The 26,058-nt window shown below is 36.6% G+C and overlaps 1 protein-coding gene across 4 annotated transcripts in view; it reads right to left on the reverse strand.

Annotated features, from left to right (window-relative positions):
* The window catches only part of ltbp4 (latent transforming growth factor beta binding protein 4), a 78,815-nt gene extending 53,594 nt beyond the window's left edge, over positions 1 to 25,221 (reverse strand). For all 4 annotated transcript variants that reach the window (XM_081372479.1, XM_081372478.1, XM_081372477.1 and 1 more), the window contains exons 1-5: positions 24,652 to 25,221; positions 13,116 to 13,340; positions 6,487 to 6,767; positions 3,483 to 3,585; positions 568 to 636 (exon numbers count right to left, since the gene is read on the reverse strand). In XM_081372479.1, the coding sequence (XP_081228605.1) occupies positions 568 to 636; positions 3,483 to 3,585; positions 6,487 to 6,767; positions 13,116 to 13,340; positions 24,652 to 24,907 (934 nt within the window). In that variant the 5' untranslated portion in view covers positions 24,908 to 25,221. The remainder of the gene's footprint in view (positions 1 to 567; positions 637 to 3,482; positions 3,586 to 6,486; positions 6,768 to 13,115; positions 13,341 to 24,651) is intronic.
* Positions 25,222 to 26,058: the final 837 nt, after the last annotated feature.

Genomic DNA, 26,058 nt, shown 5'->3' on the forward strand with positions numbered 1-26,058 from the left:
AATTCAGATAGATAGATAGATAGATAGATAGATAGATAGATAGATAGATAGATAGATAGATAGATAGATAGATAGATAGATAGATAGATAGATAGATAGATAGATAGATAGATAGATAGATAGATAGATAGATAGATAGATAGATAGATAGATAGATAGATAGATAGATAGATAGATAGATAGATAGATAGATAGATGGATAGATGGATGGATAGATAGATACTGTAGATAGATTTCACTCAGAAAAGACGAGACAGGGTTGTAAATGGCGTTTCATGTTGACTTTAACCTTCCCTCCATGTTCTCTGTTAGTCAGTCTGGGTAAAAGGATCGGATAAATGTCTGTAAATCAGTCAACAAAACGAGCAAGAGTGAGAAGCGGATCTGCTTCAGTTTCAGTATTTAGACAAAGCTAGACATGAACACAGCAACCGTCAGAACATCTTTAGTGCCGGGTGTGTTCGGCTGACCTCTGGATGAAGGAAGGCAGAGTAAAGTGTGTGTTTGCATAATCCTAAAACGTGTTTAAGATAACGGTGAACGCTAGGATGGATCTAGAACTCTTACCCACACACTGAGTCCCGTTGAGCCGCTCGAAGCCTTTCGGGCAGATGCCCTGTCCATTCACTGTGTTTCCTGAGGAGAAAACAACACACTGATCTCTAGCCTGACAACATCTGTCAAACTGCAGTCAATAATGCATGCAACGAAAACTAGAATCACAGTGAGAAATGCATGTAGACAATTAACAAGTGATTCATCATCAAAACTGAAACAAATACAAGAACACAAAACATCCTGAAACGGTATTTCATTATGCCACAGTGTCTGTGTTCTTATATGTGACAATATTTAGCTTACTGTTTATGCATATATATATTGCGTTAAATTATACATATCTTAACGCACAGCACTTAACATTCCACCATTTGAGTGATTCATCCATTTAAGGCAAAATCTTGCGAAAAAGAAGTACACTTTAACATACTTTTAAAAAGAGTATTTACTACGGAAATAATATACTATGAAGAAAAATATATGGTATATACTTGAGTGTGAACTTAATGTAATGTTTTCTGACACTTAATGCGTGTTATTTACGTTAAATTGATAGTTAATGCAATTAGTTGAACTATTTTGACCCAATTAAGTAGTATCTTTAAATGCAAGTTTAAAATAAATTCTATTGTGTATTTAAAATGTATTTCTGAAGCATTTATGCTAAACTAAAATATGCTTTATTGCCATTTCTATTGTAACTTTTCAAATAGATAGATAGATGTTTTTCCACAAGGGAAGGCATGTTCCCTAATCAGTGTTTTATTTTATTTTATGTCTTTCACAACAAAGCCTTCCAGCAGTTCAAGAATACTTTCCACAGTTCTTCACAGAGAGGAAAACAACTATTTGTCCCTGTGAGGTTTAATATTTGTGGCTCTATAGGGGAGCCGACGATCCCCACGGATGGCTCTATTGTTCCAGTCATTATTCTGCACTGAGTAAATGATTATGTAACCGTGTGCTCAACATTATCAACCACTCAGGGTCGTCAAGAAGTTATGAAAATATATCCTTGGCAAATGTTTCTCAGTACAAAGAACGACAGCAAAGCCCAAAAACCCTGTTAAAAACAACACAGCAATTACGAATTATGTCTTCCAAACAAAAGTTCAAATTTTACGTTTTGGTTTTCTTCGAATTTTTTACTTCATCTGAATGCTACGAAACTTGTTATATGAACACACAAAAAAAGTAAAAATCATGGACATGATTCGAAAAGGTTAAATGGTCCTAAAAAATGAGCGCATTAGAAATGATTGAGAGACGTTTTGTGCAAACAAAATCTTCCTGAAAGTTACTTTTTCGAGATATCAGGCTCAAATTTGGAACAAAACTTGATTAGATTTATGGTTTTGATTTTCTCACAGTTTGAGTAAAACATGTTTTGGAAAATACATATTTCATATACATTTTTTAAATAGTTTTTTTTGGTGCATTTTTCATTAAAAAAGCAATAATCTTTCAAGTGTTTTCTTTAAAAAGAGACCAAACTGAAGTCTGTGCTCCAAAGCATTCAAGATTTACCACAATTTAAGTTGGAAATTTCCTTTTCAGGTCTATGCTCAAAAAGTGATTAATAGGTAATATATGGATCATAACTATTCCATAAATATTGATGTACCATATGTCATTGTATATTTAAATATTTATTTATATTTATGTAAAATGTAGTACCATAAAATCCCTTAAAAAAAAAATCTAACTAAAATAAAGCACATTCATTTCATTGGAATAAAATGTAGAATTTTTGTTATGCTAATTTTGCTATGCATACAGTACTAGTCTTTCCTTTACTGTTTACACGTACCATTATAATGTAATTATAATGAGATTTAGGCAATATTGCAATTCAAGTTTAACTCATGTAATACGTAGATTAAATGCTCATAATCGTAGCAGACATAACCGTAGTAAAACATGCCGTACGCCGATTTTAATCACAATAAACAGGCATTTAAACACTTTAATGGCATCTATTCTACTCTGACCAAAGTGTGCATGTGCATATTTCTTTTGCTGTTGAAGAAACTGAGTTCATGTTGATAAGACATGAATATAATGCAGTGCACTGATGCTCGAAAACATTGAAATGGTGACTTTTTTAGGGTTGTCAGAAACACTACCGTATATGTGTGTTCATCATCAGTGCTGTGCATGTGAACAGTGGCAGTAAAAATAAACACAATTACAGAATAGTCCGAATAATGAAAACTGCATGTAAACGGGATTGAAAAGATTTTGCTTATCTTACTTACTTACATCTTGCGATTAAGTCCTTAATTAAGTGATGATAATTACATTATTGGAGCACATTGTGACAACTTACCCCATATAGTTATAATATGCCCTGTTATTGAGGCCACAGTTTGAATATGCATTAATATCTCAATAATAGTGTATTATGTCATTTTATGTCACTATATTTAATGAATGATAGTGATGCTGAAGTCATCTTCTATTAAAGACATGAAAGCAAAGGCTGTAGCATTCATCAAGACGACGAGGAATGTGAGTATGCTGTAATGTTTAGCCAGCCGGCTGATCGAGTGCTGATGGCGACACCTTGACTGTTGCAATAATAATAATAATAATATAGTAGCAGGACTTAAATGAGCCGTCGGCCAAACAACTCTCTAAGCTATATTTATATCATGAAGTCATGCGGCGACTGCTCTATTTTCTGTTTTACAAGTAGACGTGTTTTTCTAGCCAGCTGAACTGATATCAGTGTGTGTGTGTGTGTGTGTGTGTGTGTGTGTTGGAGTTTACGAGTTAAAAAGGAACAAACTGAGTGTTTTGTTCCCTCTTTGTGCTCAAAGTACAAACTGTGCTGCTATAAACAGTGTGAGTGTTTCTGTGAACGCTCCAGGCCGTGTTCATGGACATGGACCTGAGAGCACATCACGAGGACACGGACTCACCTGAGAGCGCTGGGCAGAGTGTGCACTCGCTGATGCCCCAGGCCTTCCCAACACCCCTGCAACACATCTCCTGACTCCGCAGGCCGGGTACAGGAGAACTGCACTGTGGGACGGGACAGAACACACACATTATTCACTTAAACAACTGAGAGGTGTGACAGGCCTGCTAATCTGAGGGTTGTTGGTTAATTCACTTGCAAAGGAAAACTCTCATAGTTGACTCACGCTCATGATGCCGAAAGCATGCATGTTGTTATTTGCGGCTAGGGCTGTCACTTTTGTGAAGAAATCCTGTTCGATTTTTGAGACACAAGTGTTCATTGAATCGGTTGCACAAGTCAGCAAATATTCCTGATGATTTATTCTCGTGAAGTTATTCACAGTTGCTGTGTGACGCGTGTTCACTGCAGGCGTATCGTGACGAGCTGGACGCGCTCAGAGAAAAGACTGTTAAAATCGATTCCTTATTTTAATTTTCGAAACTTGTGTTGGTTGGTCCGATCGATTGTGCAATTGATTTTCGAACGTAAAGTGACAGCCCTATTTGCGACATCAACATCTATTCCATGTGATAATATTAGATCTAGAGTATGATTACGACAGTGAGTAGGCCCTGACACGTGTTGTCTAACTCCAATAGAGTTTACAATGTCTTTAAATGCCAATCCCGATGCATCTTTTTCATTATCGATGTGTATATTAAAATCACCAACAATTAGTACTTTATCTGCAGTCAATAATAACTCTGAAAGTCAGCAAATTCTTTGATAAAGTCTGTATGGTGCCCTGGTGGCCTGTATACAGTAGCCAACACAAATCTCAAACGTGATTTATCGTTTGCACTATATATTTGTACATTAAGCACCAATGCTTCAAAAGAAGTATATTTAAAACTTGATTTCTTAGTGGTTTTGAAAATATTACTATAAATTATAGCAACTCCTCCCCCTTTGCGTTTCAGACGAGGTTCATGTTTATAACAGTAATCTTGCGGGGTGGACTCATTTAAAGTAATGTAATCGTTTGGTTTTAGCCAGGTTTCTGTCAAACACAGCACATCTAGATTATAGTCTGTAATCATATCATTAACAATGAGTGCTTTTGAAGTAAGGGATCGAATATTCAGCAACCCAAGCTTTAGCATTTGCTCATCTGTATTATAGCTGTTTTTTATTTGTTGAACATCAATTAAATTTTTAACCTTAGTTGGGTTTAAACGTTTTTTGGATTTCCAAATTCGGGGAACAGACACAGTCTCTATATGATGATAGCTAGGTGAAAGAGGCTCTATGTGATGGGATTTATCTGACCTTGGTGACGCGAGGCCGCTAGCAGACGGTCGGTTAAGCCAGTCTGTCTGCTTCCTGACCTGAGCCCCAGATTGTCATGTTTGAGCTCTAAGACTATGTGCCATATTACTAGACAGGAGAGCAGCACCATCCCAGGAGGGATGAATACCATCTCTTTTCAACAGGTCAGGTCTGCCCCAAAAACTTTTCCAATTGTCTATGAATTCTATATTATTAAGCGGACACCACCGAGACAGCCAGCCATTGAGTGAACACGATCTACTGACTATCTCATCACTCCTGCGAACAGGAAGGGGGCCAGAGCAAATTACTGTGCCTGACATCGTATTTGCAAGTTCACACAACTCTTTAATATTAATTTTGGTGATCTCCGACTGGCGGAGTCGAACATCATTTGTGCCGACGTGAATAATCATCTTAGAGAATTTACGATTAGCATTAGCCAGCACTTTTAAATTTGTTTTGATGTCAGGCGCTCTGGCTCCCGGCAAACATGTGACATGTGACTTTACAGAACATTTTGTGCTTTAACATACTAACATACTAAAGCACATATGAAGTACTTAATTATAATTTTAACTATAGCATGCTATTTGATATTACATTTAAAGTTAATATATTTTAAACGTACTAAATTGCAACTTTATCATTACAAATGTGTGATTATTATAAATATATTTTAATATTGGACACAGAAGTTTTAATATAAATAACATTAAAGTATATTTTAGTTTACCATGATGGATAGATGTATGGATGGATGTATGGATGGATGGATGTTATGAATGGATGTTATGGATAGATGTATGGATGGATGTTATGGATAGATGTTATGTATGTATGTATGTATGGATGGATGGATGTATGGATGGATGGATGTATGGATGGATGGATGGATGGATGGATGGATGGATGGATGGATGTTATGGATGGATGTTATGGATGGATGGATGTTATGGATGGATGGATGGCTGGATGGATGTTATGGATAGATAGACAGATAGACAGACAGACAGATAGATAGATAGATAGATAGATAGATAGATAGATAGATAGATAGATAGATAGATAGATAGATAGATAGATAGATAGATAGATAGATAGATAGATAGATAGATAGATAGATAGATAGATAGATAGATAGATAGATAGATAGATAGATAGATAGATAGATAGATAGATAGATAGATAGATAGATAGATAGATAGATAGATAGATAGATAGATAGATAGATAGATAGATAGATATCTTCAGGTCCCCATCCACTTTTGCATTCTTTTAGATGACTAGTTTTGTGTTTCATGGTAATGCATGTTTCCAACAACACACGGGTGAGTAATTAATGAATTAGCATTTTTTTATAGGGAAGAATTTCTTCAGTTTCTCCAGGGGAATTGTCCCTGTAATAAACAACTTGTCCCTGCAAGTTGCTTTGGATAAACAATCTGGTAAACAATCTTGAATAAACACACTTCAACAAACTGATACGGTGGGAGGGGCGGAAGTTGTTTTCGGTACACTGCAATGCAGCTCAGCGTGATCACATGACATTCAACATGTTTTACCATAAACAAGTCATTCTCAATTATTCCAACATATTCCAGGCTTAGACGAGGCTTATTCCTGTTCCGACTAGAACTAAGACAGATGCTCTATTGTTATAACGAATGAAAACAGCAGATCTTCAAGCTAACCTGTCCGTTTTGCACTTCTCTGAAGCAGTATTTGAAGCCGGACGCCTCGGTGTAGACTGAGTCCCCGCGGAGGGTCTGGGCTTGTATCTGTGGCGGCGGCGCCTCCGCTCTCTCTCCGGGAAGGTGAAGGTGTCTCGGATGAGCTCCCGAGAGCCCCGCGGACCAGGTGACGGTTTCCGAGCGCTCGTGTCCCGTGGGCCCGTAGCCCACCTTCAGCACCTGGTGGATCTTCACACTGGCCTCGGGGGGGTGCTGGACTCGGACCTTCACCATGGGGGACGCTGAGGGACACACACACGCAGTCAGAGATTCATATGTCATCATACAGTGATAAAGATGGTCAGGACCCGGTGGACCTTCAGGAGATAAAACACACGTTTCTCACTCTCACTAGTTCCATTTGTGCACTGTCTAACAACACACATACACCCACACTTACTTTAAGTGGTTTTGTTTCAATCTATTTTTAAATTTGATTAATTAAACGGCTTTATAACTAGGACACATAGGAAATAACCTGTTAAACTTGAAAGTAGACTATTATGCAATCATTTCAGACATTTCTTCTTATATAGAACCTTTCTGGCATAAAGTGAGTAAAGGTTCTAAATATTATTAGTGTGGTTATTATGAAAATTCCCACAACAGTGTAATTTCTACCACATCTCAAATGATATTTGATTTAAAGTTAAATAAATTATGGATTGTTTATTAGCATTTGGTGATGAAAATGGCAAATTGAACAGTTTTGGAATAAAATTGCAAACTCATTTTTCTTGCTGAAGCAAATTTCATTTCATGCATCCTAAATACATTTAAAAAAAACAACCATAATCATTTATACACACTGGGAGAAAAAAAAAAGAAAAAACACTTAAACTTGTAAAATTTACTTTGAAACAGTTTTCACTCAGAAATTGTCTGTGAATAAATACAAAGAAATGGCAAGTTATACATTGAATTAAACATAAACTTAATAAATAGAAAGATTCAAAATAGTATTTTCTTGTAAAACATACTCCAATAATCTTTGTTTTTTTCACAACTTAATATATATATATATATATTTCTTTTTTTTTTACAGTGCACTTTTTGACTTTCTAGGAAAGGACGCTCAATAATAATAATAATAAAAACTGTTCAGAACTACTGTAAGTGATATTATTTCTTTCTTCACACATCATGCATCTCATATTTCATTCAAGCAATCAAACACTAAATCTGGCCAACACTTCAAACACTTCATTAAAAATCATTTTAAAAGAATCAATCGAAAAGTAAAGAGTGCTAGAGGAGTAAAAACACATCACAGTCCATCAAAATCAGCTTCAGAGAAATTAGACTCTGGCATAAAAACAAAAACTTGTGAGTTAGTGCCCTGGGCATTTGAAAAGCAAATATATATGAATATAAATGATGAAGGCATGGTTAAAAACCCCATGTAAACATTGTGAAGAGCCTTTATAATCATTCCTAACAGACACTAATGAATATCCGGACACAGATCATGTCTTTAGTCCTGGAAATGACACAAAATAAAGTTGTGTGATTAATGCGTTTACTCGCATAAACAGAGTGATGCTCCAGAAACAACAGAGGGAGAAAGAGAAAGGCATAGAGAGCATCCAAGTCAGGATCTCTGAAAACAGAAGACTCATTCTCCTGAAACATGTTCTAGCTCTGAGTCACCATTACCTCCTGCCTTTCGGAGATTAAACTTGGCAAAACGCTCGTCCAGTGAACCCTTTCCCCGCCGAACAGCTGGCGAACGCAATGCTGACGCTGTCCAGTGCTCTGCGTTTCATAAGAGATCATTTGAGTTCTGAAGATGATACGAAAACGGCTCTGTGATAAAAAGTGCAGAACAGAGAGAAAGCAAACATGGGCCTTGTTTGTTTGGACGCACATCTCCCTCCAGCCCCATCTGGGAACATCAGGTTCAATTTGGGATTTAGAAAGTTACACAACAGTCTTTAGCGCTCACAAGCCGAATCCAAGTGACCGGCGCTTGCACAATAAGAGTGTTTTTAGTTCTCTCTGGCACTGCTGTACAGCTTACTGGAACATTGCACTAGAAATCACAGAGTAAAAATAGCATAGCATTCACCATAAAAAGGTTTCAGATATTACGGCATTTTTACATCATGCTGAAATTTAAAGAGTTTTTAGATTTGAAGAGTTGCATTAGTATTATAGCACTCATTTTTCCACACTGCACCCTAAATGCAATTGTGGTTGTAATTGTAGTTTCTGGCCATGTTATTTTCTGTTATGAGCATCAATTCAGAACTAAACACACATTGTTTTATTATCAGTGTTAATAATTTACAGCATTTTTACAAAACACAGTTTTTGTCTCCTAAAAGAAAGAATCGGTTCTGAACTGCCTGAAACGAGTCGTCAGTAATTCAGTCTCACTCCCTGCTGAACCGACGTAGGTTTGTAACTAATTTGCATAATGCCAGCCCATTGGCTGAACAGCGTCTCTTAGCTCCGCCCTCAAACACTGCAGTTTATCTGAGACTGGAAGAGTTTGGTTCGTGTTGTTCATGTCGAGAAAACGCTGTTTTCTGAGATTGATATGGTAAAACACCATCGTTACTGTTTGTATCACTGTGAGCTGAGATTCAGATATTATAATGACCAATCACAGCAGACGTGACCATCTGACCAATCAGGGAAGAGCAGCTCTCAGAGAGGCGGGGTTTAGAGAGACTGAATCTTCGAATTAACCGTTTCAGACACTGTGAGAAAAGAGCTGATGCTGTGATGGATATTATGAGGAAATTAAAGTGTTTTTTTTTTTACCTTGCATGCATGTAAATCTATTGTAAATGACCGGCAAAACAAATTGGCATTTTAGGGTCACTTTAGATTTGTCTTGCATCATGTCTTATCAGCGTCGTGTGCAGAAGCCTGTGCAGAAGGTTCTGGAGGGCTACAGATGTGGTGCTTGTTCATTATTCTCCCTGCCAAAAAATAAAAATGACCTCACCTGACACTCCCCCATTAAATGACAGATGGAAACTCATTTATCATTACTGCCTGATTAAATAAACCAAAATGAAAAAGTAAACACGCAGTGTTACATCAGCAGAGCCTGTGGAGTGTCACTGAGTGACAGCTGTCAGATTGTGATTATTATGGGAAATACCACAGTTCAGTGGAGTAAAAAAAATATATGGAACTAGTATGTGCTATTTTATCATATGCAAATACTCTTTTATGCTAAGTATAACAAAAATACATTTACATATTTATGTGATATAAATTACCCGCAATTGTAATACTAAATTGATATAGTTAAAGTCTGCTAAATTGTAACAACTAATTTTGTACTTAATGCATTTTAGTTATCCAGAAATAGTGCTAGTCCAACTAAATTTTAATATTTAAGTACATTTAATTGTGCTAAAGTGGAACAATTGCAAGTACACTTCAGATATACTTTAAATATCTTGCATTTAAAGACTGATATTATACTGAGATCATCCTTACTAATAGAGATATTAAAACACATTTGTAGGCTTAATATTAAGAAATGTGCATTGTGCAATAAAGTTTAATTATATTATTTATATCAGTAAGTCTCAAGCGATATGTCAGTAAATATGGTAATGGATGATTCGTAGTATACTTAGTATGAAATAAATGCATTTTATATACATTTTGCTATATGTTTTTTTTCCACTAAGGTTTGGTGAAAAGCATAATAAAAAAATTAAAAAAAAACTGCATGTACTCACTACAGAAATAATTCACTTTAAAAGAAAGTACAAACTCAATGTAATGTTTTCAGACACTTAATTCCATGTTAACTGCAATTACACAAAAATACATTAAAATTTGTATATTAAATACCTCTTAAAACTTAAGTAGGACTTAAGTACATGTTTATATGTACTTTCATAATTACTTCTATTGTCTTTGAAATAGGGTGAAAGCATGTAGATTTGTATGTATGGTAAACTAAAATATAATTTAAAGGGCACCTATTATGCAAAATTCACTTTTACATGGTGTTTGAACATAAATGTGTGTTGGCAGTGTGTGAGCAAAACCACCCTAGAATGATAAAAATCCACCCAGTAGTTTTTTTACTATCTCAATAAATCATAAGCACTGTCTCAGAACACCCTGTTCTAGATTTCCCTCACTGTGACGTAGAATTGAGCTAAGCCCCACCGACGTGATTTGATTGACATCTGGTTTTGGCATAGACCCCGCCCTCGGTGATCTGCATCCTCCATTGTTTCAACGACAGCCGGTAATGTCTCCTAAGAAGTGTAGGTGTTCTGTTGTGGGATGTAAGAATGGACATACTAGTCTTCACTGACATTTTATTTATGAAGAAAAGGCGCCACTTAAACTTCCTAAATACGAGATTCATTTTCTGACTGACTATTTAGTGAACGAGGGTCAAAGTTAATCCTCAAGTGTGGATCGTTGCCTACTGTTCGCGATCCAACGTCACCTCCAGAAGTAGCTAAGTGTATTTTATGATTTTTGAGCAAATAGTCATTTCAATCGATGTCAGCCAGTTCAACAACAAATGCGTCTAAAGCTATTTATTGTCGTCGTCATAGGATGTCTCAACAAACAACGTCAGACAGTTTTATGTCACGTAGGCATTTTTTTTTTTGCAGCATTTACAAATGTAAATAAATTAAGGTCTGCTCTATCTCCATAGACAGTATATAAACGTCTATCTCCCTCCCCTTAAGAAATAAATAAATAAATCGTTTGTACTTAGCAAACGTTATCACAGTAGTGTGTGTTTGTGTGTGTGTGTGTGTGTAGTTTCAAAAAATTGCGCGAACGTTATCACAGTTCGTTTGTGTGTGTGTGTGTGTGTGTGTGTGTGTGTGTTGCACATCCATAATGGCAAAGGGGACGCGATTAAAACTTTGTAAGTACATAAATGTATCAAATGACCATTCCGAGACGTTTAGTCCATTCTCATTCGTGTTTATTCTGTGCCGGAGTCTCTGTCTTTATCATCTAGGTCCAGCAGCAGGGCGGGGATATGCAGCTCATTTACATTTAAAGTGGTAGACGCCAAAACAGCTCTTTTTAAAACAGGCCCCAAAAATTACATTTTCAAATGGTTATAATAAATAAACTGTGGGGTATTTTGTGCTGAAACTTCACAAATGCATTCTGGGGACACCCAAGACCAATATTACATCTTCTAAAAAGGGGCATAATAGGTGCCCTTTAATATAATTTCTATCAAAACTTGTGTCATATATTTAAATATATTTGTTGTTGCAATTTAGTACATTTAAAAGTTAAAGTAAAAGCATTCAGTATGTAGTAAATAGACATGAAAGTGCACTTAAGTGGTCTTTAATTCCATTATTTGAAATGATCTGCAAATACAGTTACAAAAATATACACTTTCAAGATTTGAAGTCCACAACAAGTGAACATTCAATACAATTAAGCACCTTTTTTTCATAAGGGTCGTGGCTCAAATGCGGCTCGTCAGTCATTGCAATGCAGAAGTCGATGAAAACGCAGCTCAGCACAACACTCTCACTAAACAACAGGCTCAACTCAACCCAAAACAATTATTATGTGTTATTAGTTTAGTTTAGTTACTCTACAACAAAACTGCTAAGAGATACAGTAAGAAGTACTCTGAAAAATGTCTGTCGTCCTCAAATTTTCACTTAGATGATCTACCTGTAAGAAAGTAACTACAGGATCATTTCTGGCCTCTCTCCTCATCCCACTCCCTCCTCTTTTTCCTGTCACTCTCCATTACCTCTGGCTAATAAAGAGGCAAAATGCCAAAGCACATATATCAAAATGCCATCATGTCTTAGTAAAGGCCCAGAGCACCTTTCAGGGTAAAACTTTGTGCACATGGTGATTTCCTTGATGTCATTCGGCCTCCCAGTGCAACAAACCCACACAAAACTGGTGACACATCATCTACTCAAGAGCCATGCTCAGATATTCCAGGTGTAACTGACATCTGCGGGATGCATCAGATGCGTTTCTGCTTTAATTCATCACAGGACTCTATATACGAAAAGCCTGGTGCTGCCATTTATGGATGGCATCCAAACTGAGAGCTGCAGCCAAATGAAAACAGAAAATAAATGTCGCCAGTCTGTGACACAGTCATTTTTCACCATCACAACAGTCTGGCTCCATATGTGGCCATGAGTTACACAACAGACTATAGTGCCAGAACACATATTACCCTCCATGACAATCTGAAAAGCTCATTTTATGTTGTCATTCGGTAAGTCTTGACTTTGTAATGCATTACATTGTCTATGAAGATAAAGTTCAACATGTGCAAATGATAATGTTGTAAAAGGTTTGATGAAAGATGGACTATTTATACATAATTTGGCAAAAAAAAAGTAAAAAGTGTTCAGTTCACTTAAAAAAAAATGAGTAAACCCGTTGCCTTAAAATTATTAAATAAACAATGCTTAATTGAAAAAAAAAAAGTTATGTGAACTTGACAATTCCACATTACTTCATTTTTTTGATTAAGCATAAAGTTTATTTACTTTTTTAAGCAAGTAAACTGAACACTTTTTACAGTGGAATTTAATTCAGTCGTTTAATTGCATGTTATTTACACTGAAATGAACCAGGCCTCTCACCATTGGTGTTGATCAGCTCTGGCGTCTGTAGAGGCAAGATGTACTCGGACGTCATCGGCTGATTGGCTGAATCCACAGCGCTTCCCGCTGGTTTCTCAATGTGATTGGTGAAGGAGGAGGAGTGGACGGGGATGTGGCAGAACTTCCCGGTGAAGTTCGGCGGGCAGAGACATTGATCCTTCTGTACACACACTCCTCCGTTCTTACACAACAGCGGACACAAGACTGACAGAGACAGAGAGAGAGAGAGAGAGAGAGAGAGAGAGAGAGAGAGAGAGAGAGAGAGAGAGAGAGAGAGAGAGAGAGAGAGAGAGAGAGAGAGAGAGAGAGAGAGAGAGAGTCTTCAATGTCTTCATCCATCACTCATCAACATGAGAAAGAAATTACGCTATTATTGTTCTAAAAACCACAACAGCTCAATAATGTTTTCATGGAAGGCACATAACAGACAGCATTGCAATAGTGTGTCTTTAAATGGATGTTGTTAACACAACCTAGTTATGAGTCTCTCAAAATGGAGAGTTTCTATAAAAAAAGCACAAATTTTATTTCATTAGTGACCTCAGCATGCCTTCCATATCATATGTCTGTACTGTAATTTATATATTTGGAAAGCTTAGACCAGGCTCATGCCTAAAAAAAAAAAAGAAAAAAAAAGACGAAAATAAATGTACCATGTGAGAGAGAAATAGAGAGAGAGTTGATCTTTTTGCAGTATTCATCTGCAATCGCTCAAGTAATCTCTAGATCCAAACACATCTGTCAAACAAACAGAATGCAGAAGAAGAGCTGCTAAAACAACAGCAAACAAAGAAAGAGAGAGAGAGAGAGAGAGAGAGAGAGAGAGAGAGAGAAGGAAAGAAAACAAGCCTCCAGACTGAAAACTGTTATTCAACATCAAATCTAATCACATTTCTAATGTTATTTTCCACCCCTTCCACTTCAATAACGTAATAAAGAACAGTTTTCACGTCTAAGCAATTCCTGATAAAATCAAAGCCTGCACTATATATTTGTATTATTTTAAATACAGTGTTGTCCTGTGACCACATTGAAAATCTGGGATTCAAAATCAAATTTAATCCTGAAAAAAAGTAAAACAAATGGTGTAAAATACAGTGTTTTTCACTAGCAGTCTCACTCACTTTCAGATCCAACCATATGTCAGATTATTCCTATCAAAATTCTTCTCTTATTTAAAGTTGACATGAAATTCAGTTTTGTAATCCACATAATTTAATTACTTCAGAGCAGAATTTATTTCTGCTGATAAAAATCATATCTAATGTCCCAGACACAGAGGCGGTGCAGCCACCATTATGAAACAACTTTAACAAGTACGTAAAGTACTTCCCTTTAGTTATTTTAGTTCTTAACTAAAATAATGCATGAAAAACAACACACTGTTTGGGACTTTTAGCAGGAATGAAGCGCACTGAGAATATGACAAACAATATATTATCTTTATTTCTTTAGAGTAAACACACACAAACAGAGAGGAGACGGTTGAGATCTGCCGTCGTTGGCTGACCCGTTTCCCCAGCTGTCGGTGACAAGAGTTTATGGGTGTGTGATGTGAGAAATCTGTGCAGCTTAGTTTTGGGACTTTGGGATGCTGAGGTCACACACACACACACACACACACACACACACACACACACACACACACACACACACACATCTATTAGCCAGGGTTTAGCGGAAGCTGAACAGCATCCAGAGTCCACACAGATCCATCATGTTTACGGCAGGGTCAAATTCGTTAAACTTTAACGGTTAAAGGATTCGTTAAAGCCACATTACTTTAAAACACTTTTGTGGTCGTATTATATTATTGCTAGAAAACAGCTAAACATCAAATGATATATCCAACATGATTGACATACATATACAAATAAGTATGCAAATCCTAAATGGGAGGCGGACCCTATGGAGACTATGTCAACGTCTGCCATTGATTATAGCAAAGTAAAAGGCTTTTGGAACGGGCACAATCACACAATCCTGTGAACTGGACTGGAGTTCACCGAACATGGAATGGATGGACTTTTTTCCAAACTGTTTGAATCCCTGCGGAAAAACACTTCACTAGATCTTCTGCTGAAGAGCATTTGAGCATCTACTGCGATCATAAATGAGCTGTTGCTCTGTGACTTCAGGCCGGTAAAGCCACATTCTTCACACAGGAAAATAAATCTAAAGCATCAGAATGATCTGCGGTTTGAAGGATGTTTCTTGGAGGATCTGGTTTTTGGATGTCGTCAATAAACCAGTGAATTGTTTAGAGATTTTAGACCAACAGGACTTCTTAGTTTCCAGCTCTGTATCAGAGTAAATCCATTCTCATCACAGAATCTGGTATTTGTCAAATGTTGTCGGCACATTAAGCATAATCACATTTCTCATTACACAGATTTCTCCTAAGGGAGATAATAAAGGTTAACTAACAATCAAAGAACTAATAAGTGAAATACCGTGCATGACCGTGATGAGAAAGAAGCGTGCTTAATCATATTGGATGTGCACTTGTACTTCGAATCTTAAAGGATTAGTTCACTTTCAAAAAAATGTTGTTGATAATTTACTCACCCCGATGTCATCCAAGATATCCATGTCTTTCTTTTTTCAGTCGAAAAGAAATTAAGGTTTTTGAGGAAAACATTCCAGGATTTTTCTCCACAGAATGGACTTCAATGGCAACCAACTATACCAATGTTCACAGAAGGTTCAAATGTCTCAATGCAGCTTCAAAGTCTCGACACGATCCCAGTCCAGAAATAAGAGTCTTATCTCGCGAAACGATCTGTCATTTTCTAAAAAAAATAATAATACTTTTTAACCACAAATGCCCGTGTGTACCATCTCTGAGATGTGCCACGCATTGCGTCATCACGTTGGATAGGACACGCGTCACGTCATCTATCTAAGTAAATTGTCTGTGTTCTCCGGTTCAGAAAGATAGGGAAGAGTGAAAAATATCTCATTTTCTCCTCCAACTTCAAAATCGTCCGATTTAAACATCTTTGTTTTAATTTATTTTTATTTTATTTTGTACTTTTTTTTGTGACCTTTCCAACGTGATGACGCAATACGTGACGCATCTCAGAGATGGTACAAGACGGCATTTGTGGTTAAAAAGTATATATATATATATTTATTCATTTTTAGAAAATGACCGATCGTTTCGCTGGATAAGACTCTTATTTCTCGACTGGGATCGTGTCGAGACTTTGAAGCTGCATTGAGACGGACATTTGAACCTTCTTTGAACATTGGGAAAGTTGTTTGCCATTGAAGTCCATTCTGTGTAGAAAAATCAAGAAAGGCACTGCGTTATGGGTGGGCTGGACGGGTCTGGGACCACCCACTTTTCAACAGGCCCACCTATAAGTTTCCTTAAAAACATTTTTTAACTTTTAATATATTTTAATTTTGCCAAGAATTATTAAAAATCGTCAAATAAGCTAAAAATTTGTGCAAATTTTTTTAAAGTTTCACAGCTAAAGACGTCCTCCCTAGTATAAACGAAGCATTTATTTAATCAAGCTCTAATTACGGCTCGTTGTGGATCCTTTGGGGCGAGGTGACGTCATCAAGCACCAGTCGAGTTTTCAAAACCATTTTAAAAAGCTGGTTATGTCTATTTTGATGTTTCTGCGCAAGTTCAGCAGACAGTGAGGTTCGGGATCGGATGCCGCTGTTAATCTTCGTGGATGACCGTGAATTGGCGGTAGCCTATTGTATTAGTTGTTATCTCGTAGTAGCCTATAGGCTACATGTTAATGCATCTTCTCTGTATAATAAGCCAAGCTCAGTTTGTTGTTAATGAAATCGAAAGAAATTAATGTTGTATGAAATCGTCAAACAGGTCTATTGCCACTTATGACCGGATTTGATTGAAACTGTCGGGCAGTGTTGTTGATCTGTATTGTTGAAAACTAAAATAAATATTAAAAATAAATAAAATATAATATTTAAAATATTTAAATATTAAAAAATATATAAATATTCAAATTCAAAATATTTAAAGAGCATCAAGCTATTAAAATCTCTATTATGTAAGCACAGATAATATAACAGTATATTAGTCTGTTAGGCAAAAAATTAGGCATTTTTATTAGGTTAAACAGTGATTTGATAACGTTTTTAATTTAAGGCCCATCCACAATTGGTCTGGCCCATCCAGAACTGGACTCTTGGTGCCGGGCCTGCTTTGTAATAGTGTCAAATTTAACATTTTACTTTAAAAGTGCATTTTAAATTATGTTTTAATATTTTATTGTGCTTTAAAGAAGTACACTTATTTTGACCATATATTTTAGCCATATTTCAAATACAATATAAGTAAATATAAAATTACATATAAAGACTAAAGAAGTCCTACTTAAGTGGGTAAAAAAAACACTCTTAAAGTGTAACTCTCGCCAAAATGCAACCAAGGGTCTTTTAATCTACCCGAGGCAAACTTTCGCGTAAAAGCATAATTAGAATGGAAACACCACTTTTAAGTTTGACCGTATTTTCGTTTTTGGTCAAATTGCCTTTTGAATGGGAGTGAATGGGCCACGACTATGATCAAAAATCGCTATTTTTAAAACACTAAGAAGGCTCGACACAACATGAAACTGTGCTGGAAGTATCACCAGGGGCTCTACACATGAACTCCAGCATTGAGAACATTGTTTGTAAACACAGAGTTTACTAAAAAGAAAGGTTTTGAACAACTCATTGTAGTTGTGTCCGCCGGCATTATGACAGTCAAAAATAGTCGATCTCCGAATGCAACATAACAGGGAGGAGAGTAAAGATGGAAAGCTCCTAAAGCTTAGATCCATATAAATTCACGGATAATTTGTTGTTTTGTCGTTAGTGAAAATTCAATATTGACCTTGGATTTGAAAAAGGATGCTCATATAAGAAGCAATACTAAAATTCAGAGTCAGTTCATTCACATTCGGAGATAGAAGTGCTTATGCTTATGCTTTTAACAAAAGTTCGCCTCGGGTAGATTAACAAAAAGACCCTAGGTTGCATTTAGGCGAGAGTTACCCTTTAAGTTCAACTAATTGTAATTTTATATATATATATATATATATATATAGATAGATAGATAGATAGATAGATAGATAGTATAGTATAGCATAGCATAATATATATGACCGGTAACAAACTATCTAAAAGCAGATTCAATTAGTGTCTAATGCACAAACGCACAAGATAATTATGGAGATGATCTCATGAGCTGTATACTAACCATTACATTGTACTTTATACATATTAAACTGTATAGTAACACAGACCACTATGGATGTAAATGAGAAAGCGAGGGGTGTGTGAGATCGGGCGTTGTTTAGAGATGATGGGGAGAGGTTTGTAGGTTAGCAGATGACTGAGCTGTGGCGTGTTTGGACGAGAGCTTGATCTTCAGCTCATCCGCCTAAACACCAACAGCTGGAAACACACTCGCACTTCATTACATTAAAGCTGGGAATCTCCAGTACCTTTTCATTTTCTAGCTTTCCACCTTCATTTCTGGACCACAGACATTCTGTTGTTTTGAAACTAACGAGGGTTCGGATAAATACTGGCTCCGTCCAGATAACAGGAAGAAATATCTACGCTTTCAGTGAGGGGGGAAATATGTAAATGAAATTCTTTTGAAATGATGAAAGGCCAGGAATACACTGCTCGACTGAAACAACACGATGATAAAACTCGTGACAGGACATGAATGGAAGAAAAAGCCATTTTCATTGGAGACGGTCCAAGCCCTCATTTGCACTTCAAAGATTCATTCAGAGAATCTGCAATCTTCAGCGTAAATGAAGAGATCCTGCTAGTCATGGGCGGATCAGTTTAAGGGTTGTGTTTAAAACTGGAAAGTCTCAAATTAGACATATGAATGCTTTCATAAAAAACTAGTTTGGAATAAGAGTCTCAAGAGAGGATTATATCAACACATATACACATATGAACTTCAAAGCTGACTGTATTAACACTCAAGTCAAAGGCAGAAGTATTTAGATGTAAATTAAAGACACATGATGCTCTGGACTGGACTAGAGAAAGCTGCGAATCAATTCATTTCAATGCAGAAAGTGTGTCACCATCTGAAACATGCTGACGGAGGGATTCGCTGACCAATGAGAATATATATTGAGGCTATATACTGCCATTGTATAAAGACTCTCTTGCACTGTGTGAGACAAACTATAAACATTATTAAGACAACATGTTATTGACAGAATTACAGGCTTTTATATAAAGGTGAATCAAATATATTTTCTGAAAACTAAGAGACACAAGACAGACATTTTCAACTTAAAAATATTTACCTTAAAGTCTGGTTTCATGTGGTTAAAATCAAGATTTTAATGTTGTTTATATGTCTATGTGGTGTGTTAATATGCTTTAAGACAAACCATGTGCAAAGTCACACCAGTGCTGAGTATTTTCTCTGTAAAGACAGTCTCAAAAACACGGGTTGAAATCGCTGGTGATTCTGACGTCACAAACTACCTTGTAACCAATCAGATCAACGTGTGATTGTCAGCGAGTGGATCTCTGAGCTGAGTGAGTGAGTGGAGGCGGGGCTCATTTGCATATTCATAGAACTGCGCATACTAAATGAGGCATGGGTGACGAGTTACATTCAAGATATTTTAAGGCATGAAGAATTTTTTTTAATTGTTTATATATGTCATTTTGGTGATCAAAGATGAGTTTAAGGGATACGATTATTGATTACGGGAAACTAATGTTTAACAATTATTCTACAGATTTTAGCAGTTTTGGAAAGCTACTATTTATTGAAAATAATTCTGTTGAAAAGGGCTGCACAAATAAAAGTGAATTCAATTGAAAATGTCTCCCTTGTTTCTCTTAGGTATATATATATATATATATATATGTATATATTATTATTTATTAATATCAATGTTAAAAACAGATGCACTTCTTCATATTTTTGTGGAAACAGTGACATTTTTTTTTTTCAGGATTCTTTGATGAATAGAAATTTCAAAAGAACTGCATATATTTCTAAATGTGTTTATAAAAGTATTAATTTCTTTCAAAAAAATTATATTATTATTATCATATTATTACTATGCATCATAGTAAAAACTAATGTAATAATGATCTGAAAAACGGCATAAATTAAAGGCAGTAGACCCCACAGCAACCCCCCACCAGCTTTTTTGGGAAACCTGCTTTAGTGATTACATGCCTTTGTGGAGTCCTGCAAAAGTCATGACAAAAGCATATAAAGCTATACACACCAGGGTTCAAAAGTTTGCTGTACAGAATTACAAATCTCTCTGTAACCCATTAACACACATGAATATACTTCACCTAATGTCAAAGCGTGATTGCATGGAAGAAGTTTTCCATATCGTGACAACTAGGACGACAGAAGAACCGAAAGCTGAATCTTTTATGAAACATCCACACATATGTAGAGTAAATGCACGATAACACACATGTTGTGAACGCCCCCGATAGGCTCTGGCTCTCTGCCATCGTCCAGATGTTTCAGGGCCCTGAGGTCCATTGCAGGTAAAATAATTAACCCTCAGAGATACGGCACACATATATGAGCAGAGTGAGAAGAAATAGCTGCTTGATTTTTCTTCCGCTTCACCCTTTCTGCACTGATTTTAGCTGAAGCCGATGAAGGACTGCATGCTTTTATTTGGCACCACGTGTTCGCCTCTCTGTTCATCCAGAGCCACAGCCTGCTATTGGAGGAGACTTACCACCAGCCCTACACACACGTGCCTCAGATCGCTTGCAGATGCTGAGTGCATCTGTATTCATCCATACATCAACTCATCTTCTTTCTAAAACCCAGGCACCCAGACTAAAAAATAAAGAAATATTTAAGAGCCAGATGACTTCTTAGTTACTAATTTACGGTTGAGAGTTGTTCAGAAGTGCTTCAGTTCATTGAGCTTCTCACTTGTGTTGCGATGGAGGTATATTTTAATATAGAGACTATGACTAGTTTTTTTTCCAAGATGTAAGTGCCCATATTATGGTATTTTAAAGGTTCCTAATTTTGTTTTAGCAGTCTCCTACACCTCTTTTCTAACAGAGTCATGAAACACTTCGATCAAGGATTCAGTCTCTCTAAACCCCGCCTCTCTGAGAGCTGCTCTGCTCTGATTGGTCAGATGGTCCAGTCTGCTGTGATTGGTCAGAAAGCAAACGCTCATTATCATATCTGAATCTCAGCTCACAGTGATACGAACAGTAACGATGGGTTTTACCGTATCAATCTCAGAAAACATCGTTTTCTCGACATGAACAACACGAACCAAACTCTTCCAGTCTCAGATAAACTACAGTGTTTGAGGGCGGAGCTAAGACAGCTGCTCAGCCAATCAAGACCACAGGCTGGCATTATGCAAATGTGTTACATTGTTACACTGTAACAGGGAGTGAGACTGGAATTACTGACGACTCGTTTCAAGCAGTGCAGAATCACTTCTTTCTTTTGGGAGACAAAAACTCCATTTAATCTGCACTTTGACCTTTTAAATTCACACACAGCTTTATTACAGGTGAGCTTCAGAGCATCAGAAAAGACACATATGAGCTGCTTATGTGATGCAAACATCAAAATGTATGTGTTTACAAATTACACACTATGATTAAAGTATGTTGAGGTCATAACATAATATTGTGAAAGGACATTCAAGTCAGTATATCTTCATTAATGAATAATCTGTCCATGTAATCATAATTTGAATTAAAGTAGTTAGTGTTTTACTGCCTCTAGTGTTCATTTCAGTTCATTTTCAATTATTGCCACTGTGTGTGTGTGTGTGTGTGTGTGTGTGTGTGTGACCATATTAGTCACAGTCTTGAGCTCTGAAATCTCCACCACATGACATCAATTAGGTGTAGATGAAATGCTTCCAGGCCAAAGGAAGCAAAATCCAGAAAAAACACAACTAACAATCCCACATGGATCCGCAGAAAGTGACTGGGAGCAACAGAATAGCGGAGACAAATGTGTCTAATCAGAATCTAATCCACTGAGATGAATGCATATTTATATAAATAGTTATATAAAGAGCTCTGAATCATTGTTTCAGCTCCCCCACAGCGGTCCAACTTTCACTATGCGTTCACAATCACTACCGAGAAAGATTCGCATCTTTCTCGTTGTCATAATTCAGCTGTCAAATGACTCAAAGAGCGAAATTACAACCAGCGCTCTGGCCTGGTGCCAGTGCCAGACTGACCGTGAAGTCACTGAAAAAGACGTAACCTCCACCATCCATTCGCTCAACTAAAAAGAGGCTTTGACAGCATGGGCGGAGGTTTCCAAGACTGATAAATGAGTTGCATATTTCTCAGAACTTGAAGCCAACGCCATTCCTTCGATGCCACAAACACGGCATGCGTGTTTATGCCCGTTTATCGCCGAACAGCTTGAGCTGGACGCTGGAGAATGTGTATAAATCATCTCCAGCTTTTATGTAAGAAGAAGCGTGTTTACCAGACTAAAACACAAATGTATAACATTTATCAGAGGAAGCTTTGCTGTGTGATAAGTTCATAATGAGTTTCTCTTGATGGAGATTACAGGCAGTGCTTGTATAAATAGGTCACGATGTTACTGGATTGTTGGAGCTGATTTTCTCTTGGACACGAAGCAAGAGTCGAATAGGAAACAGGTCCCGGGTGGAAACTGAAGTCAAGAGGAGTGTACAAGCCTTACGTAAACGTACCATGGTACAAGCTGGGATTCACCACACACGTTTGCCTTGCCTTGCGCTCAGAATGCAGAATCCAAGGCTGGTTTATGATGGTTAGAGATGGTTTGGTTCCGGTCTTGCAGATGAACCAGCATAATAATACCATCTTACTTTAATATAACATGTCAATGAATAATTATGTCATGGTATTTACATTGCACTCCAAAGTACTTAAAAATACCATGTTGTTGTTGTTGATGTTGTAGTTGTTAATAAATTTAGGGTAACACTTTATTTTACAGTGTCCTTGTTACATGTTACATGTACTTACCATAGTAATAACAGTAAATTATGCATAATTACATGCAACTAACCCTCAACCAAACCCTAATCCTACCCTAACCCTATAGTAAGTACATGTAGTTAATTAATATTACTCAGTAATTAATTATATAATTACACTGTAACAATGACACCTTAAAATAAAGTGTAACCGAATTTAGAATTGATAGATCACTGTTTGAAAAATATCAAGACAATACCATGAAAATATCATGGATTTTTTATTTTTTTTTTCACATTTGCATGAATATTTGGACACTAGCATTAAAATGCTTTGGTAATACCACAGTACTACTGGTATTTTTACTTTTAAATACCATGGTATATCAGTATGTGATCAGTACTATGGTATAGATCAGAAAATGACATTGAACATTGAAAAATATCAAAAACAAACTCCACATGAAAAATGCTTATTTTTCTTATGTAATGAACCTTTGTGAATTCGAATTAAAATAAATGAAATATTACTAATTTTCATATTTGATTAGTGACCTAGAAGTAGTGGAGAATCTTGAATAGTTTTATGATCAATTAAAATTAGATTTTGAACACCAGATTTTCAATGAGATCTTTTGGACCACTGTAACACATACATGAGAAAAGAGGAAAATAAACAGACGCCAGCAGAGAGAAGAAGAGGAGCTCGGGTCATGCTCTCCATCTCTCCGTGAGGAGTCAGGGATGAGCTCCTGAAGAGCAGCAGACACAACAGATGCCTCAACACACACACACACACCGCTCGTAAATACTTTCAGATGGATGTCTCACACACCTGCAGGTCTGTGCATGTACATTTGGGCTGTATGTGTGTGTGTGTGTGTGTGTGTGTGATCCTGGTATTCCCTACATCATGGGGACCAAATGTCCCCACAACAATAGTAATACCAGTAAACTTTGACCATTTTTTTTTTGTCCCCATGAGGATGAAGCTTATTGTTTTATTAATTTATAATATATATGTGATTATATACCATATATATATATATATATATATATATATATATATATATATATATATATATATATATATATATATACATACATATATAATTAAAATAATTAATAATAATAACAATGTATTAACATTATAAATATTTTCTAAAAATTAAGTAATATTATACATTTTCTAAAAAACATATTTTTAATATTGAAATGATTTTATATAAATAAAATAATATTTTTATTTATATTATTATAAATTTAGCATGCAGGGGATCAAATCCCAACCTACTATATTAAAACAATGTTTTTAAAATAAATAAATAAAGTCTCTATTTTATTTAAATGTTATTATTTTTATTTTTAAATATTTCAAGAAAAATATATAGTTAGATGAGGATTTGAAACCTTTCACACTAAACTGAAATCACACTGTGCTAGTCTAACACATTGTTTTTTAAGTTTTTGGTCCACTTTGGTCCATATCTTCCAGGATGCCACTAGTGTGTGTGTGTGTGTGTGTGTGTGTTTGTGCGTGTACTCACACACTCTGAATCCGGACCCAGGTGGCGTCTGTCCTCCCTGCTCGCTGTTGTAGATGGTGGTGATGTTCCCGCGCTCACAGTAGTTGGTGCAGCGTCCCTGTGTGCAGCGCAGCCGGCAGACGGTGGGGGTGAAGAGCACTTTAATCCGCTCGGGACCCCCGTGTGCGAACGAGGATGAGGAGCGCTGAGCGACGGCTAGACAGAGACACAGGGCAAAGCCAGAGAAGAGCAGGACAGTCAGTCTGTGAGGACCCATGGCGAATCCTGTTCACATCACGCACACATGACACAGGAGTCTTTTTCTTGGATTGTCCCAGCAAATATCCCAACTAGTGCACCAAAATGATGTTTTTGCCCAGATATCGGGTCTGCCAAACACACCTGTGTGTGTGTGTGTGTGTTTGTGTATGTGCTCAGAAAGCCGTTTGTTAAGGAGTTGAGAGCTGTCCTGATGTTTGAAGGTGCTGTTGCAAGCAAACTCTCGGGTCCATCTAGCTCTCGTTCTGCTCTGCGCTCACACACACACACACACACACACTGACAGGCTTCCCAATGTGCAGAACTTTCTCTGTCACATGAGCAGGAGAGACCGGAGTGGGCGGCGAAAGAGAGAAAACTAGTGGGGGGGGGGGGGAGACTTTGAGTCTCTGGCTTTGCACACGGGGGTGAGGTCAGCGCCGTTTAATTTGTATGTGTGTGTGTGTGTGTACCGGGGGCTTGTAGATGAAGGGAGGGGTGTATTTTTCTTTCACTCTGCATTTTCAACACTGTCATTTGGCAAGCTTTAACTGTTCCCCTGCAGAGTGCTCTGGACACTGAGGAAACGCTCAGCGAGAATGAATCATTTAGTCACCTTCATGACTTTACTTCATCTGGGGAACCAAAAGGAGTCATTTTGAAGAATGCTCACGCTGCTCTTTTACAGAAGTTGAATGCCAATCGGTGTTATTTTAGTATCATTCAGATAGTTTTTATTAATATTTTGAATTAGGTTTTATTTTTATATTTTACCTTTTCATTATAATTTTAGTTAATGTTTTAGTTATTTCATTGCATATTTTGTCATTTGAGGTAGTTTTTTTTTTACAGTATATATTTTATATTCATTTTTAATTCAGTTAACATTTATTGTATTTAAAGCAACAAAAATATTTTTTGTGGTTACAGTTTTAGTTTCAGTAAACTATAAAAACCCTGAAGTGGACAAAATGACAATTTTAAGTATCCATAAAGAACCATAAAGTATCATATATGATGTTCATAGGGCTTTACTGTATATCCCAAGACATCTGAAGTCATACGATAGATACTTTGAAACAATTATCACTCAGAAATGATGTAATCTTTAACAATTTCACATATAATTACAAAGAAACGCCATTGAATTAAACATGAAAGTCTGAAATA

The sequence above is a fragment of the Scardinius erythrophthalmus genome, assembly GCF_964197995.2.
Source record: "Scardinius erythrophthalmus genome assembly, chromosome: 8".
Lineage (NCBI taxonomy): Eukaryota > Metazoa > Chordata > Actinopteri > Cypriniformes > Leuciscidae > Scardinius > Scardinius erythrophthalmus.